A 13,517-nucleotide genomic window follows, 5' to 3' on the forward strand; every position below is an offset into this window, starting at 1 on the left:
AGCTCCTGACTGCAATTAAAGTCTCAAAATAGACAAAAAAAAAAAAAAAGACATTGAAAGGTCTTATTTTTTTCCAATATTTAGGTGATCTATTGCTGGCTCTCTTCTCACATGTATTGTGGCTAGAAGGCTCTAGTTTTAATGCAGTAGGAGGAAGATGATGGCTGTTCCTAGAGCTGTCAAATCTTGGTACCTGCTCAGGCTGAGGAAGAACACTGTGATCCAGCACAGTGTCATCTTATGCTGCATTTTGCTAAAAATCTGCAGTTAGGTAGTGCCTCTATCCGTAGAACCTGAATGCCTCTGAGGGATGGGCACGATAACACTCCTTTTCAGGCCAGGAAAGTGAGCAGGGCTTTTTGCATTTAAAACAGTCTCAGTGTTATTGTAAAGTATGTAGGACATCGTGTCAGACTGAAGCTGTCCCAAAGACACAGAGAGAGATAGTATCTCTCTGCTGTAGGAAGTTCACCCTTGCTTTTAAAACAGCCAAATTTATCAGTTGTTAGCTTTGCCGTTTATCAGGAGGAAGGTGCTTTCTGCAGCAAAGAGCTGCTTAATGGTATGTGGAGTGCTAGGTCGGGGTTGTTTTCAGGGAGTGATTTTTTTGGCTCCTGGTGCACTTGTCTGTTCCTTGGAGGCCCCTGGGCACTGTGGCCAGGCTTGACCTTGCTCAGCTGAGAGCACTCACAGAAATCAGATAAAGGAGAGAGGCAGCCTCTTTGGAGTAGTGTGGTCTGTGGTCTTCCCAGTCCTTATCAGTCTGGATAGATTGGCTTGCTCTTACTGTTTGGTTTTGTTCTTTCCTTGCTCTGTCTTCTTTGTCTTTTCTAAATTTGTAAAGCACTAAATAGAATTGTACAGATTTTGAAGTATTCCTTTCCTATATGAGCCATGAAATAAATCCATAATGTCTGCAACTAAAATAGGTGGACATCCAGGCTTACGATACTCATATAATTAATTACTTGGCATACAGCTGTTGAATAAGAGGAGGAACAAAACTGCTGCGTGGAGATCTCATAGCAGCCTTCCAGTATCTGAAGGGGGCATATAGGGATGCTAGGGATGGACTCTTTATTAGGGACTGTCGTGGTAGGACAAGGGGTAATGGGTTAAAACTTAAACAGGGGAAGTTTAGATTGGATATAAGGAGGAAATTCTTTCCTGTTAGGGTAGTGAGGCACTGGAATAGGTTGTCCAGGGAGGTTATGAATGCTTCATCCCTGGCAGTGTTCAAGGCTAGGTTGGACGAGGCCTTGGGTAATATGGTTTAGAGAGAGGTGTCCCTGCCCATGGCAGGGGGGTTGGAACTTGATGATCTTAAGGTCCTTTCCAACTCTAACTATTCTATGATTCTATGTTTGGTGTAGAAAATACTTCATACTGACACCTGCAGAAGTTTTAAACAGACTTTCAAACAGGCATTTTAACTTTGTGTTTAAATAAATGAGGGATGAGGAACTCCAAATGTCCTTTGTCTTTCACAATATATAAAGTGGGTGATTAACAGAGTTTCAGAATAAGTGTAGGTGAATACAAAACATTTGTAATGACATCTTGGGTTATTCAGGTAGCTATATCCTGAGTTACTATAGTAAGTAGCAGTAAGTATAATGAACTAGTTTTAAAAGGTAAATATGTAATACATGTAACCAGGGCACACAGATCTAATAAGTCAAGTGTCACTGAAAATGTAACTTATAGACTACAGAGAGAAATGTCTGTGTGCATCTGTGTATTATGCTTAGCAGTAAGTGATTTTGATTTATTAAATGTTGCAGTGGTATTTAAATGGGAAGCAGGTTAGGGAGGTTCAGGGCATAACCAGTTAGCCTGTTGTAGGGCTGACTTAGGATGTCTGTTTACCTGTGAAGCAGCTTTGCTTTTGTTGTGATATGAAGCTCTCCTGTGCTGCAGTTAGTCTGTGAGGTGTCCAGCAGATCCTAAGTGTGGCTCCCTTGGCATTGCAGAGAATTACTGTACCTCTGATGGCAAATTGCTGTAATGAGGAATGTGTGCCTGCTAATGTTCTGCATAACCTTGGAGGGTCTGCTAAGGAAGCTGAGACTTCATCACCCTTTGAGTAGGGAGTTCAGTAAGGGATGATATCCTGCAGGCTGTCAGTGGAGTTTCCTTTTAAGATGAGAGATGTCTACTGCTTTCTGTTTTCTTATAATTATTTTTCTTTACAGTTAAGTCATAAAAGATGTAATAGGCTGAATCAAGAAGCCGTTGAAAATCATATGCTTCTTGAGGTAGATAAGTAGAAGATGATGCAATGTTAGTGGAAGAGTAGCAATAAAAGGAAAAGAGTATAGTATAGTATAGTATCTGACTTATGTTTCTTATTGTGATCTCCATAAAGCCTTGTGTAAATGACCCAGCACTTCTCTACTGCCATGTGAGAAGCAGCACATCTTTCATCAGTACTCTAAAAACACCCAAACATCTTATGTCAAAAAAAGATTTTTGTACTTCTAATGATGGTGAACCTTGCTAAAAGTGAGTATTAAGGTGGTGGCTGTATGTGAACTTACCCATTCCACTACCTAGCATGAAGAAAATCAAGACTTCTTGGGTGGTTTCCAACTGTGATGTGCAGCCTGAAACGGGTGTATTTCAGGTTGATCCTGCAGGATATGATTTGTGAAGCATCAGAAGCCAGTGCTGGGGTAAGGAAGCCAAAGGTAGAGAAGTCAAGGACTGAAAAGGATAGAAATACATACATACATACATACCTACATATATATATACACACGTATGCATATATACATATAAAAAGAAACAGTAGTTGTGTAATGCAAGATAGGAAAGACTTTGTGTCTTCCTAAGAGGAGAGGTGGGTTGGGGGATTTTCACATTTGATCTACATCTGCTTGTAGCCTTCTGCATAGCTGCCTGTTGCATGTGAGTGGTGGTCTTGTTTCCTCAGCTCTCTTCCAGGAGCTCCTGCTGCCTGTTTTTGGTGGAATATATCTCATCTAAATAACTGTATGACAGGAGTAGCTAATGCTGCTCTGTTCTGCTGTGGTGAAGATTACTTCAATAATGCAAATAACTGAGCTTAGAAATCTAATGAAGTTTATCCTTTCTAAGCAATAACTTAAACTCTGAGGTTTTCCAGCTGGCAACAGAAGCAGTTGAGAATCTGGTCATTGGTATAATGTACTAAATTAATTGAAATAAATCTTGGTGCAGTCATTGGATAATCTAAATGAGTAATTATTAATATAAAAGAGGAACTGAACCTCACAGTTTGTGGCAAGCTTAATGTTTATAGAAAAGATTCTGTTACTGATGCTCATGTAAAACTTGTATTCTGTATTGGTAGTTCCAAATACCCATTTGGCGTGTTATTAAATGGCCACAGATAAGGTTCTTTGGCACAAGCCTTCCTGGCTGAATCTGTGGGCAGTGAGCATCTGAAAACAATTGGCATTTCAGTTCTGAAGCTTGTCGCTCAATCAGTCTAGTACTTAATGAAATAAGGGAGCAAATGCACCTTTGGGGAGCACAGAAGGACCTCTGTAAGCAGAGTCTTACCAGTGCTCTTCCTGACTGACTGGACTGATTTGGTTAGTCTTAATTTCTTACCCTTCCACAGGTATATTAGCAGTAAGAATAAGGGTGAGACATCCATGTTGCTCTGTAAGTTGCTTAAGAACAAGATCCTTTGCTACCAGCATGTTTGTATTTAACATGGTACCTGGTCTTATTTTGCTGCCTCCCTTTGGCCTTATTCTGTGCTTTTGTGCCTTTTGCCTCATCCTGGATGTAAGTTGAATCAATTACACTTAAGATACCTGTCTCCCTGACCTGATGATGTATTGCCATTCTGTTACAAGCTCTACTTTTTCAGGCTCCACTTCTCACCAGCAAGCTGAGCTGCTCAGGTGCTGGCTGGCACTTCTACAAATTTCATTCCATCTTTACCATTTCTTCCTCTCTTCTTCCACCCTTTCATCCTTCAGCCATCCTGTAACAAGTGTTCAGTTTCTTTATGGAAGATCTCTGAAGGAAAGACACTTCATCTTCATTACTCTGCTGACCTTTCCTAGTTTTTGTGTTTGGCTTTTCTCCATCAGTGCTTCTTGAATTAATTTTGAAGCCTAGATCAGCCCTTAGCTAACTCTGTTTAAGAATGCATTGCTTTTTTGCATCAGTGTCTTAAGAGCTTTAGAGTAATTTGCTTAGAATACATTTTTTTCATGTCAGAATTGTTGGAAATATCTTATGCCAGCTGAAACTCAGACTTTAAAAACCTTCGTTCTAGCAAAACAAAGGAAACCACATAAATCGTAGTCAAGAGGAGAGAAACCTGTTTTATAGCTATAGATGTATCAGGTACTACTTAACCTGATGTAGGAGGGAAGAGAAAAAAATGTAGCTATTATCCTTGTGAGGTTATTTTTATTTTGAGAGCTCTGCTCCATTGTTTTAATTCTTTGAGAAAGGTGGCGGACTCAAGAAATTATGCTTGGGGTTGCTGTGCTCAGGGTTTTCTCCTAAGGCGTGAAGACACGTTGATCCATGAATGGTGGCTTGCAAGAGCACTGTGTCCTTTCAGGTGGCTTGTGGCTTCATATTATTTTTACCCATGAGCATCAGGGGAAGGAAAGAATCCAGTGCCGGGGAATGAGCCAAAGTCAAAACTGGAGTCAATTAGGAAAACATCTGAACTGCCCTTGGGAAAATCGACCTCAGCTGACCTGCAGAGCTTAGGGGTATTGCACCTGAGCATGCAGAGCCCTGGTGTTCAATCAGTGCACATTCATAATACCTTTTTAAAATGTTGCATAGCAAATCCAAGCTGGGGTTTGTGCAGAGAAGTCAGGTAGAAATGGAAGACACCATTTTCCCAAATCATCTGGGTTTGCTGCGACTTTATAGGGACTACACTGAATGGCAGACCTAATTGAGTTGCAGCTGTGTGCATGCACCAGGGCTGCAGCTTGGGGGTATTGTCCTGTACCCTACATAGGAGAACTCCGTTTGGAAACGTAAGCAGTGTCTCCTGGATTAAGCAATTAACAGATTTATGAGGATGTTAATGGAAGGTCAGTAGGATGCCTCTAGCATGTGTCATTAGGGTTGACAGCCTTCGTGAAGCAATAGTTTTACTCTGCAGGCTATCAGGGAGTCATCTTTAAGGAGTGGCATGTTATCCCATATGATCCAAGTTAGCTGGTAAGACCGACCTAAGCTGATTCAGGTTCATGTTCTTCAGAACAGTCTCTTCTGAGGGGCTTGGAGCAGAGGTCCTCATGTGGCCTGTCCATGTGCTCCCATATGCTGGTTCCTATGCCTAAACTGGGCCGCAGCAGAGAAGAGTGGGAGGGAGCGTGAGAAATCGGCTAGTCTGCTGCCAAGGCAGGGCTGAGTGCTTCCAAGTGGTCCTGACAGACAGCTGTCTTGCCTATTTATAGCAATATGCGGGTGATGGAGAGAGCAGTGACAGAATAAATCCTCCCCAGCAGCTGATTCCAGTGTTCCCCTGTCCTTAACATTAAACGCTTTCTGTGTATGTATATGTGTCTGTGTATACATTTGTGTGTGCAGGCTTCTCCTTTCGCTGGTGTGTAAGTCTCTTCCTTTATGATGTTCTTAAGTACATCCTGCATCTTGTCTTGTCATCACTGGATCAAGAGAAAAATCCTGCAGCAGTTGTTTTATGTATTTTACAGTTATCTTACCTTCCTGTTTTCCATCTTTTTTACTGCAATTTGACTTAGTTAGGTAATTTTTCCCACAGTGTGTTCTTTATCCTTAGTCATTCCTGCTGCTCCCTGTCAGATCTTCTCTGGTTGGTCTAGCTGTTCCTTGGAGTGCAGCATCAGTAGCTGAAGGTGCTTTCTGTGGGCTCATTCTTGCTGTTGACTCAGGTAGAAGGAACGACATACGTATCTCCTGGACTATGCTGCTGTCTCTTCATGTTCTGCATGTATTTTAGGCTATGGCTGGTATCCGGAGCTGTCTCCTCAGTATGATTGTTCACATTCATCTCTGGAATCTGTCTTAATTTTGGTGTGTTTGTTGCAGTTCTTGCCACAAACTCACTATGCTGATTTACGTCAGTGTTGTGTACCATGAAGGACTGAGGAAGCAAAGTAGTAAAAAGTCTGAGTGAGGTGACATCCTGAAAAAACTGGGCTGTGCATCTTGATAATTTCTGCTTGATTTCTTATTAAAGTCTCAGCTAACTAATTTAGTCACTGAATATGGTTGAACTGGGGGTGAGACAGAGCTCTTCACTGGAAGTACTCCTGATCTCTGGAGGCTGCCTATGGTTATGAATGTTGTTTCAAAGATTACTTTTGCATTCCAGTATGAAAACCTGAAGTTTTAAGTGGCTTTTAAACCTCACTTGGATGTCTTTAGATGTTTACATGCAGGGAGAGGTGCAGCTCTAGTGAACTGGAGAACACATCTGTCAGGCAAGATCTCATGCTTCTTATTTGGTGGCAGTGATTTTGCTGACTCCTGAGTGCCCACCTTCTTGTTAGATCTACATTTCCTGCTGAGACTAAATACTGTCTGATAGCTAAGTACTTTTCTACTGCCTTCTGGATTAGAATAACTGAGCACTGTTATCTCTGGCACAAAGCTTGGTTATTTTAGTACACTGTTCAGCTTCTGTCACTCAAAGGAGAAAAATACTTCTAAATGAGGGATTGTGATATCTCTAACTGAAAGACTCGCAACTATGGAGTATCGTGGCAGTGCCTGGTGTGAGTCCCAGGATCCTTTCTGGATGTGTATCTTACGGTTGCATGAGTTTGGCTTTCTCAAAGAACAATTTGCTAAGTGAGAATTTAGCATTCGGTCATAGAATCAACTAGGTTGAAAAAGACCTTTAAGATCATCAAGTCCAACTGTTAGCACTGCCAAGTTCACCACTGAACCATGTCACTAAAGGTCTCATCTAAGAGGTTTTTGAACACTCCCAGGGACAGTGCTTCCACCACTTCTCTGGGAAGCCCATTCCAATGCCTGACCCACCCTTTTGGTGAAGAAGTTTTTCCTGATATCCAGTCTAAACCTCTACTGGCACAGCTTGAGGCTGTTACCACTTGTCCTATCACTTCAAGTGACTTAAGTAGTCCTCTGTGATTTTCTAGGGGATTCTAGGTGGTTTTCTTTGGGGATGCTGAACTCAGTGTTATGATTGATTGTTAGCTTTCCTGAAGAATTAAAAGAAAGTATTGCTAAGTAGGTGGTAAATATCGTTTTTGCCTCAGATTCAGTTCTTAGGGAGAGGGAGGGGGATGGTTAGGGAGATGGTGGTGTGGGGGTCTAAGGGAAATGGAGAGAAAGAAGCTGGGGAATCTTGAAGAGACTGTGGGGGTTGAAGCATGGCAGCTGGGATCCAGGCATGGTTTGTGGATAGAGGCTGGCAGTTACTCTTGGCACAAGGTGAAGGATATCTTTGTATTTTTGTTTCCCTTTCATGCGGAAGCTGTAGTAACAGGCATGCCATTGGAAAGTCCGTCTCATCAAAAGAGGAGGTGGAGATTCTTCACTTGCTAATGGCAGTCCAGTGGGGTGGATATTTTTGGAGCTCTGGGCTTTTTTCAGCTGTAATCTGACATCTGCATTGAAAGACTCCTTTATGTGGATGCAGTATGGAAGTTGCAGTTGTTGGAAGCCAAGGATTTCAACAGAGGATGGTTGTGCAGGATGTAAAATACACAGAGTAGTAGGTGTACATAGAGAGCAGATCCTTCAATGGCTAATTCAGTGAGTAGTTCTGACTGTGGCCTGGAGGTGAGGAATAGCAGGTACTGTTTAAAACCTTGCTTGAGAAATAGATTACAAACTCTGCTTCTCTGATTTTATTCTCATAGCTCAGTTTGCTTGTATGTTAGGATGATGATCTAACTGTAGAGTTTTAATTACCTGGATAAACTGGGGAGGGGGACGGGACTGTATTCAAACAGTCTACATCTGTTTTGCTATAGCAAACTGGCTTGACAGTGTGATGGATTGAAGGAACGTGTAGGATTTGCTAAAAATGTTGGATTTTTGAGTTTCATCCTTCTTTGGTTTGCTGGATGTCAGTCAAGCATTACAGGAGCAAATCTTTATTGATACAGCTATTTTCTGGCATGCTTCATAGGGAATAGCGGATTGTGTAGATAAGCAATCAATTTTCTGGTGCTTTTGTCCCCAGGACATTTTCCCCTGAGATTCTCTAAGCTACTAAAGACTGGTGACCTGCCTACCCAAGGGCTTTCCTTGTCAGTGCTGCTGTTGTAGCTTCAGTTGGCAACAATTTATTCTAGCAAACTGCATATCAGCGAAACCTACAACTCCCCAAGGATGTGCCAGTCCTGATTAAACTTTCAGGAAAAGCTCCAGGAGAGGTGCCGGCATAAACTTCATGCTCCAAGAGACAGACCAGTTATCTGGGCATTCTGGGGAAACCATTTCCCCATCTTAAGATGCTTGTGGAGGACTCAGGTTTGGATCCTGCCACTGAAAGCTTGGTTCAGCATAGGCCTTAAAGATTGTGCTTTGCTGTAAGACTTAAAAAAATATATTGGCAAATAAAGGCTCAGGACCTTTTCAGAAGGTCCAGAAAAGCTGGTGTGTTAGACTCCACTTTGCATGAAAAGGCATGTTTTGTAATGCTCTTCACAAAGCACTTGCTTATTTTATTAAATCAAACCCTTGTGATGGAGTTGTGTTCTGTCCCAGTGTAGGCTAGAAACCTCTGAACTGCTTTAACACATCCCCAGTGCCATGGATTATTTCATTTCAAAGCAATGCTGGGATGTTGGTGGTTGTTCCAGTGCTTTTGGTACTTTGCTGAAGTAGGTGTCACAACATGAACAAAAGTTAACTTGCTTTTGTCATGATTTCCTCTAAAGTATGCTCTTTGGGAGCTTATTCTAAAATAGTACAGGGTTTGCTTCCAACCAGTACTGTGGAAGGATTTGAGTTCTTTAGCCCTTCCCAATCTACCCTTTATCGTGACTGTTAGTGAGTTACTGGGTGCTGATAAGGAATCAGTTGTGTTTTATTCTGGTAGCATTATAATTGATTTAAGAAGCATCTACTCTCCTTTCTCCTTATTGGAAGATGAGGTTGCTGTAAAGCTGTGCATTGCTGGGGACACAGGCACAGACTCTTCTCTGTTAATTTTATATAGCACATCTGTGTTTTCTGGGAAGCTGGTAGGATTAAATATGCATAGCCTTTTGGTTTTAGTGCTTGGGAGACTTGAAAAATCTTGATTTGTTTTTTATTTTCTCCAAAGGAAGCCTTCCACTAGACCAGGTTGCTCAAAGCCACATCCAAGCTCGTCTTGAACACTTACTTCCAGGAGTGTCCTTGGAGATTATATTCTGTTTTATGTTTATATATATAGATATATGTATTCACATAAAAAATATAAATAATTACAATTATCATCCTTGGATATTATAATTTCACGTATTTTAATGTGGTAATAAACTGCTTTTAAAGCATAGAAAAACCATCACACTGTTTGCTTATGGATTTATCCTGCTTTTTATTTAACCACTCTGTTGCCAGTTGCAGTTCTATGTGCTCATGGATTAGTGGTTGCTCATGGATGGTTGATGAGAAAATGGTCATGAGCCAGCAGTGTGCACTTGCAACCCAGAAAGCCAACCATATGCTGGGCTACATCCAAAGGAGTGTGACCAGCAGGTTGAAGGAGGTGATCCTGCCCCTCTACTCTGCTCTTGTGAGACCTCACTTGGAGCACTGTGTGCAGTTCTGGTGTCCTCAACATAAAAAGGACATGGATCTGTTGGGACAAGTCCAGAGGAGGGCCACGAGAATGATCAGGGGACTGGAGCACCTCCTGTATGAAGACAGGCTGAGAAAGGTGGGGCTGTTCAGCCTGAAGAGAAGGCTGCGTGGAGACCTCATAGCAGCCTTCCAGTAGATGAAGGGGGGGCTATAGGGATTCTGGGGAGGGACTCTTCATTAGGGACTGTAGTGACAGGATGAGGGGTAACGGGTCAAAAGTTAAACAGGGGAAGTTTAGATTGGACATAAGGAAGAAATTCTTTACTGTAAGGGTGGTGAGGCACTGGAATGGGTTGCCCAAGGAAGTTGTGAATGCTCCATCCCTAGCAATGTTCAAAGGCAGGCTGGACAGAGCCTTGGGTGACATGGTTTAGTGTGAGGTGTCCCTGCCCATGGCAGGGGGTTGGAACTGGATGATCTTAAGGTCCTTTCCAATCCTAACGATTCTATGATTCTATGATTAGACTTAGTGTTGAGTCTTAGTCTACAAACAGGGTTCCTGAAGACCTTTGTATTTGAACAGCAAAGGAAAAGGGGTCCTTTGCTCTGCCAGAGCCGTATTTCCAGCTTGAGGATAAACAGCTCCAGTTGTTGTTGTCACAAATCCTGTAGCACTGGAGTTTAGAAGAGTCATTGGTGAAAGAAGGAAATAAACCAACCTGTCACCTGCTGGAGATAGAAAATAAATCGCTTGAGATGAAACAGAGGCTATTCTGAGTCCTGTGGTGCTGATGGTAAAACACATTTCTATCACTTTATGTAAATCTTTCTTGAGGGAGTGAGGTGGAATTTAGAGCTACAGGAGATACGGTATGCCCTTCCCAATCTCTCTCGTGGGTGTATTTTTTCGGAGAGGCACAATAATTCACAGAGTGATTTGCTCTGGGGTTTTTGGACTGGGAAAACTTACCGTGACTGTAAGTTTGGGGTTTGAGGTGGAGGGGTGGAAATTTGATCACAGCAGGGAAAAGCATGCAATATTTTAAGGAGACCAGTCATTTCTTTGTTTTTGCTTTGCAATCTCCCATGCTGAACTATAACAAGTGTTTCATTCAGGGTAAGCCTTGCAGCCATCTTTGTAGCCTTAGCACCCCTCTCATTTTCCTAACCCTGTGTTTTCATTTCCCTTGTACAGGGCTTATGCAGAAGACTCGTCCTCTGTAAAACACGATTCAAGGACAGAGCCGAGCGAGAAGATGAAGCATGAGGAGGAGAGCAGCGACAGTGAGGACAGAAAGGCTGTTGCCTCAGGTGATGAGGAGGCTCAGCCAGAAGGGAAGAAGAAGAAGCGTTCTGGCTTCAGGGACCGTAAGGTACCTAACTTGGGCATATTTCACCTGCATCTTAATGCACTGCAATGGAAAAAGGGAGAAAAGCTGCAGAACATATTCAGGTTGTGATATGTTGTGGCATGTAAAGAGTCTGGCTTTAGCTCTGTACTTGTCTTTATTTTCTAAGAGACGTCAGCATTTTGGAAACCTCCTTTCCTGGCATGATACCTTGAGTTTCTTTAGGTTGAAGCTCATTTATTTGGAAACCACAGTACACTGAGTCTCTGAAATGGAGACCTCTTTTCCCATCTCCAGTTGGATGTTTGAGAATTGGCTTGTTAAGAAATCAAGGCTCCTGCTTTGATGGCTGTTAGGATGGCATATGCAAAGTAGGGAATTGGTGCATCCATCATGTGTGTCTTTGAGTCCATCTGTTGGTCTGTTTGCCTGTGAATGTACGCAGTGTATGCAGGAAGCAGAGGGTGAGTGTGGAAGGGAGGTTATGGGAAAGGGGTACTTAATTTTTTCCTTCAATTATTCCATGTAAACGTAGTTCTTGAAATACAGCTTCACTCTCTATTCACAGTTAGTTGTGTCTCTCCCTTGATGCTTATGCCTATTTAATTTTCATATCAGACATGTTTTCAAGAGGAAGAAAGCTTGAGTAATGAGCTATATTGTCAGCTTGTGACCTGCCTTCACTGTTGGACAATCCTGAGAGCTTAGGGGTCCTCAGAACTGTTTTACAACTAGTTTGGTACTATCTGTAACCACTGTTATAAGATGTGTTACTTGGTCTGATGGAGAGTCCTGTAACTCAGAGTTGGCAGACAGCACTGTTTTATTTTTTAAACTTGTCTGGATGTTGTTTTTATTGGGCTATGTTTGATGATTTAGTATCTTTGCAGTGCCAAAGAGGAGAGTGGGAGTATATGCTCTTCACTATTCCTTTCTGTGTGATTTGCTTCTGATAATTATTATCTCCCTGTGGTGACCTGCTGGTGTAAGGTTCTACGCTGAAATATGAAGAATGGTCCTGGAGTATGGGTTCTTTGCTTCTGCTGATTTTCTTGGCAACTGGATGTTCGATACACTGACAGCTTCAGCAAGACTTCAACTCTTGCAGTGCTACTCAAGAAAAAAAGGTTAATTTGATCGGTGTCAGCAGATGAAGGCAGGTTACAAAGAGTGAAGAAGTGATTCACTTTCATCCACACTGTTACGTAAAAACATCCAGAAACAACAAAACCAAATCCAAACCTATTTGTTGATACAGCAAATGTAATGACTAATTTTAACATGGCTGGTTGCTTCTGGCTAGGAAAACCAGAGAGTCTTAGTTTGCAGGTGGAGATTTTTATTCCAGTTGTTAGGAGACATGGCTACATTGACCATCTTTTCTGTTCCCATACTAGACAGGGAGGAAAATGGCCACACTTTCCAAGTAACACCTGAGCCAGGCATGGAGGGTGACCCTGAGATCTAGTGGGAATGACATGCAGCCTAGATCCCTTCTCAGTCCACAGCCTGCCTTCCTCCTACAGTTTTCAACTTGGGAACAGCAATTTCAGCAGGGAGAGCACAGTTTAAAACAAACCTCACAATCTTCTTGCCAACATAAGTCCTCTTCTTTCAGCCTTAAGATGGAATGTGCCTTCTGTGACCTGAATGCTAGCATTTTTTTTGCTTCATTTAATGCAGGATGTAACTGGCAGCCTCGCAGTTGCCAGGTTCTGTGTTTGTTTGAGCAGCTACGTTGTGGGCTTGGTGTTTGATCAACAGTTGCCTTAGTGAGTCATCTCAGGAGGTATGTTTGAAAGTTTCCAGTTCAGATGACAGAGGAAGGTGTGCCCTTGCTTCCCACTCAAAATCAGGGCTGCTCCCAGGATGGGCTGCTCCCCTAATGAGTCGTGTAGCACCTTGGGAATTCCCAACTCTTCAGTGTATTAAAAAGAAAAATTCAAAACAAAGCCACTAAAAACCAAACCCCAAACCCCAAAGCAAACAAGCAAAAAACCCCACAAAGAAAAACAAAAACCAAACCCAAAACTTACCACCATCCGCAGTAAAAAACATTTCCAGCTTTTTCCCATAATTAAATGAAAAGTGTGATGTTTTCCCTGACAAAATATAAGCTTAATTGAAAGTGTTTAACACTTGTTTGTTATCCCAGTGTTGCTTTTAATGAAGTTGATGGTTAGTAGTGAAAAATAATAAATTAGGCTTGACATTGCTATTTTGGGTAGTGATTCAGTGAAGGGGAAGTTGAAATACAAATTACTTGGCAGCTGCTGGGGCTGTGGGGCTGGTGCTGGGACTGTGTGTGAATGGTTCATGGGCATGTGTTTCCTTGCAGGCTATGCAGTGTAGAGGTCCTGACTGGGTAAGGCAGAAAAGGAAAAGATTGTTTGAATGGTTTTATAGTTTGAAGGCTAATGAGCAGTAATAGATGCTGTGGGTGGG

The 13,517-nt window shown here is 42.2% G+C and overlaps 1 protein-coding gene across 2 annotated transcripts in view; it reads left to right on the top strand.

Moving 5' to 3' along the window:
* Positions 1–13,517, top strand: part of MICU1 (mitochondrial calcium uptake 1) — a 108,265-nt gene that overhangs the window by 12,951 nt on the left and 81,797 nt on the right. For both annotated transcript variants that reach the window (XM_061373869.1, XM_061373870.1), the window contains exon 4: positions 10,919–11,096. In XM_061373869.1, coding sequence (XP_061229853.1) covers positions 10,919–11,096 — 178 coding nt within the window. The remainder of the gene's footprint in view (positions 1–10,918; positions 11,097–13,517) is intronic.

This window comes from Neopsephotus bourkii, unplaced genomic scaffold, assembly GCF_033783945.1.
Source record: "Neopsephotus bourkii isolate Nb327-2 ecotype Australia unplaced genomic scaffold, CSIRO-AGI_Nbou_v1 NB_1634, whole genome shotgun sequence".
NCBI classification, from domain to species: domain Eukaryota; kingdom Metazoa; phylum Chordata; class Aves; order Psittaciformes; family Psittacidae; genus Neopsephotus; species Neopsephotus bourkii.